The sequence below is a fragment of the Anguilla anguilla genome, chromosome 2 (assembly GCF_013347855.1).
Source record: "Anguilla anguilla isolate fAngAng1 chromosome 2, fAngAng1.pri, whole genome shotgun sequence".
Lineage (NCBI taxonomy): Eukaryota > Metazoa > Chordata > Actinopteri > Anguilliformes > Anguillidae > Anguilla > Anguilla anguilla.
Genome location: NC_049202.1, coordinates 70,407,916 through 70,412,915, shown reverse-complemented (window position 1 = coordinate 70,412,915; position 5,000 = coordinate 70,407,916). Strand labels below are relative to the sequence as shown.

Sequence of the window (5,000 nt, the reverse complement as noted above, 5' to 3'; positions counted from 1 at the left end):
CTTCCTCTCCTCCTCTCTCTCTCCCTCTGGCTCTCTCTTCCCCTCTACCTCTCTCCGTCCCTCTCTATCTCTCTCTCTCTCCCTCTCCCCCTCTCTCTCTCCCTCTCTCTCTGTCTCTCTCCTTCTCTCTCTGTCTCCCTCTTCCTCTCCTTCTCTCTCTCTCTCTCCTCTTCCTCTCCTTCTCTCCCTCCCCCTCTCTCTCCCTCTTCCCCTCTCGCTCTCTCTCTCTTCCCCTCTCGCTCTCTCTCTCTTCCCCTCCCCCTCTCTCCCTCCCTCCCTCTGTCTCTCCTTCTCTCTGTTTTCCCCTCTCTCTTGCTTACTGGGTCACTGAGTAAGCGAGCACTATGCTGCCCTTCACTGTAAGTAAGACAGCGATAGCGAAGGACCACCTCGGCACGCAAGGGCCTTGCGTCGGCTGGGACCAATGAAAACGCACGAACCCAAGCCGCGCTTGTTTCCGCGTTGGCCAGGAGACGGACACGCGGGGGGTTAGGGGGGGTGGGGGGGGGCGCGGCGTGAGAGAGATTAACAAGGAGAGCGAGGAGAGACGCGGTCGCCGCTCCATCGCCTGGCTTGCCGGCCCCCGCCACGCGCACGTCGGGCTCTTAAATCACCACGAGTGCCTTCGTTTGATTGGGTCTTGGCCTGAGGTAACTCCGCGCCCCAGTTCAGTGCGCCCCCACATAGCCTCTGTCTGCCTGATGAACAGCTGCTGGCTCCACCTGCCCAGGGCCCTCAGGATGAAGACAAATGGACTGAAGACGCACAGAGAGCCCCCCGCTGGTGGCCACTTGTTTGATATGCCGTTTGCCATAACTCATACCACACATAATGGGCGGCAGCGTAGCGTAACGGGTAAGGAGTTGGTCTCGTAACCTAAAGGTCGCAGGTTCGATTCCCCGGTAGGACACGGCCGTTGTACCCTTGAGCAAAGGTACTTAACCTGCACTGCTCCAGTATGTATCCAGCTGTATGAACAGATGCAATGTAAGTTGCTCTAGATAAGAGCGTCTGCTAAATGCCTGAAAACTAAACATAAACCATGCCTGTCCTCTCTGATTCTGGCACTGTTTTTAATATAAGATTAAGAAATCATCCTTTCATTACACTTAAACAAACATCACAGCCAGATGCTGATTATAATTATGCTTAATATACAGTATTACTTCCATATTTAACTGTAGGGACAACAAATTATGCTGTTTGGAGACCATACACAGAAATGGATATTATATATAAAACCATTTTTCCGAATACTCTAAATTACTATGATTAAGTATTAAAATAGGGATAAAGGGGAAAATATATTTTCAAATATTCAGTCAGTATTTATCATTTAAAGTGAACTATTAAAGATACCACAAAAAAGGTGTTAAAAAAGCTGGAATATGGTAAGGATAATACACTGTTTCAGTTCATAAAAAAATTACAAATCTACTCAACTAAAAGCTTCCAAAGTCCCTTCTATTTTTCATTATAAACAGAGGCCTAAATTAAATGTAGCTCTTCCTAACAGAAGATTTGTGAACAGAGCACACTTTGCCATCGATTCACGTAATGAAGTTCAGGAGCCATTTTTTAAACATCCTCGGCTGAAGACGGCGGCATAATCAAGCCCCGGCCGTTATTAAAACGCTTTATCAGAGAAGGTCCGTCGTATCTAAATTGAATCTCACGGTCTGTAAAGCGTTCCCGGCGGCTCGCCCCTCTGCAGGGAATAACAAACCGGCCCGAGCCCGCCGAATCAATTCGGTTATCCCCCTTCCTCCCAAATTCTCTCTTCTCTCAACGGCGCCTCAAATCCGTCTTCAGCAACGCCTGGGCGGGCGGGCGGTCAGTCAGGTCAAAGGCCCAGAGGGCAAGCTGACACATCGAGGGAAGGATCTGCTTGCTCCCTCCTCCTGTACTGTATGCCTGTATCTGTATGCCCTGTAGACCGAGCTCAGCCTCTCATAACTGCTCCCCCCCCTCCCTTTTATCCATTTTTTACCCCCCCCCCCCCCAAGTTATAATTTGGAGCCATTCTATCCAAACCTCAATCTTCCAGCAGGGCCTGCCTCTCCTTCCCCTCATCACAGGCAGGCAGTGGAGTGGAACGCCAGAAGGGTTTAGGTGTGTGTGTGTGTGTGTGTCTGTGTGTGTTTGTGTGTGTGTGCGTGTTTGTGTGTGTGTGTGTGTGTGTGTGTATCTGTGTGTGTGTGTTTGTGTGTGTGTGTGTGTGTTTGTGTGTGTGTGTGACATCTGACAGGTGTTGGGTTGCCCTGTCCCCCCCCCCCCCCACCCCCGCGTGCCCCGTCATGTAGGTCAGCAATCCCTGTGGCCCTCACAGCCGGGTCACACCTGCCCCCCCCCCTCCCCCCGGGGTAAATATCAGAACATCAGGCCGTCCGTCTGTCGCTGATCTCGGTTAATTAATTAAGCATGCGGCTTCTATCGCTGCATGTGGTCCTGCGTCCGTGGTACATGAACGCACGGCTCCCTAACTGTCGCGTCGCTGCGCGTGCATCATCATTTCTGCAGATGTGACGGTGCGCTCTATGGTGCTCCGCTGAGCTGAAGTCACGCAAAGGACGAAAACATAAAGGTGGAAAGACTTCGGTGTGGTTCAGCAGCCAGCACCACGCCCCTGCTCCTTTCACTCAGATCAGCCCCCGGTCCCCAAGTGTAAGGAAGCGTGGAATTTCAACGTGTATTATTTTATTGTAAAGCAGATTACACCTGTAGTCTATTCTCACAAAAGCAGTGTCCTACCGGGGAATCGAACCTGCGACCCTTAGGTTACGAGACCAACTCCTTACCCATTACACTACACTGCCGCCCCCATGTAATGTAATGCCAGTGGGGTGAGGACTGAGTGGGGTGAGCTGGCGGTGCCAGGGCCGAGTTTCGTAAGTAAGTACTTACGCCTTTGCAGATGGACACCGCCTCTTTGGACATGGACTTGGCGTATGATACGTTGTGCTCCATGATAGACTGGAAGAGCTCGTCCTCATCCTCACCGTCGAAAGGAGGCTGTGAGGAAGCAAGGGCACCCATTAAACACGAGTTCAGTTACAGTGTACCCGCATCGGTAGGGCATAAAGGCTTCATTCATTCATTCATTCATTCATTCATTCGTTCATTCATTCATTCGTTGTGGACAGGAAAAAGCTATAATGGATCAATAAGATGGCAGTCTGTGTAGTTAAGGACTACTTAAACTATTACGCACAAAGATTTCTGAACATTTGGCCACATGCAGCTTTGGAGTAGAAGCAGTGCAGTAAGAGCAGAGGTCAAGACTGCAGAAACAGCAGAACTCGAACATAGATAGATCTGAAGAGAAACAGTTCAGAATAAAAATATTTAAGGCAAGCTGTCTCAGGCAGGGTGCATTTCTGGTCTCGTAGCACCACAAGTAGAGTAATTCGGAGAAAAAAAAAACAGCAATATGTTTTATAAGTGTGACTGATTTCTGTTAAATAAAGCTTTTGGCAAGCCTAGCTCAAGTCTTTATTTCCAGCTTTTGTGTTCCAAGGGCTTTAAAATCTAATTTCCCAGTGATGGGGAAAATAAAGAAATAATGCAGCAGGTTTGCTACTGAGAAGCTTCGGAGGCACTAATACAGTTTATCCACACAGTATTTATACTAATCCTTTTCAATGTCTGGAAGTAAAGCTATTATTACAGGACATATTATTATCCAATAATTATTCATTATCACTCCTGATAATATCTTACACCACTGCAGAATGGATTAAGTTGAAGACCCGAGTCTTGCTCGGGGCCTCCACACTGTGTAAACGCGCCTGTTCCACAGCGCCGGCGGACACGAACGCGATCGTTTTAAACGAAACAAAGCGCCTCGCGTCGTCTCGTTCAGGGTCCTGACGGAGGCGTCTTATCGGGGCCCCCCGGGCCACGGCAGCCACAACACAAAAGCACAGTAATTAAGTTGCTCCACGCTGGGGCCGCAACAGGTGACTGATGGGAGGCGCGTAAAAGCGGCACGACGCTTCGGATGGAGGGCAGCGTGTCACGAGCAGACGAGCAGAATTAACGAGGATCCGAGCAGGGGCCGGAGGGAGGTTAGAAAACCAGACTGTGCCTACTGCAGTGGGAAACCGAGCGGTGATCACATGAGAGCTGTAACGACAAACTCCCAATCGTGGACAACCAGCGTTCACGCTCAAGAAGCGTCATTTGGTGGCACAAAGAGGGGGGAAAAAAATTAGGTGGGGATTATTTGCTTGGCTGCTCTTTTGATTGGTTCTGTGCATCAGACCTTTGGGTAAATTGACCTATTGACCCTGACAAGGACATCACGCGTGGCTGACTGCAAATACAACAGATAGAGGGTGGGGGGGGGGAAAGGCTAAATTAGAACTGAGAGAGAAGACAGTGCTGACAGAAGAGCCCGAACAACAAACAAAAAAAGAGAGAAGTGACTCCTCTTATCAGCTGTCATTTCCTGTTTGAACGTCAATTGGAGAAACGCTAACACAGGCTACATTCGTTCATTAGTTTTTATGAAAAACTTTCCATAAAAGCAATTATTTTCTATGAAGTACTTCTAAATATGCGCGTACTTTGTCTTCAGTGACATTTAGATTCAATTACCGTGTACTTTGCTGTATTTAGTGACATCGGGGTCCACAGAGAAGTCAACAAGCGACACGTTGGAGTATCCATCCCATTACCTCTGCGTAATTATCTGCATATTATCTATGCCATTAGTGGCCATTTCACTTGTAAAAAAAAAGCAGAGCGCGTGCTAGACTTGTGGAGAAGATCTGCTATTTGGAAGATTTGCATGCGGACTCTTCGACACATTAGAAGGTGACCCTTCATTTCAAATGATTTTAAATCTAAAATGCCATGAATTTTGCCAACAGAAAATTGATCAATATCAAAACAAGACGTACAGTGCTGCCAGTCATTTCAGTAATAACACTACTCAGATCCCTTTAATTCTGAGGCAATCTTGAATCTCAAATGAGTTTCAATTCGAACCCCAGTGA

General features: G+C 48.2%; 1 protein-coding gene across 3 annotated transcripts in view; it reads right to left on the bottom strand.

Annotated features, from left to right (window-relative positions):
- Positions 1–5,000, bottom strand: part of LOC118219598 (protein kinase C alpha type) — a 214,946-nt gene that overhangs the window by 17,836 nt on the left and 192,110 nt on the right. For all 3 annotated transcript variants that reach the window (XM_035402897.1, XM_035402898.1, XM_035402899.1), the window contains one exon: positions 2,905–3,012. In XM_035402897.1, coding sequence (XP_035258788.1) covers positions 2,905–3,012 — 108 coding nt within the window. The remainder of the gene's footprint in view (positions 1–2,904; positions 3,013–5,000) is intronic.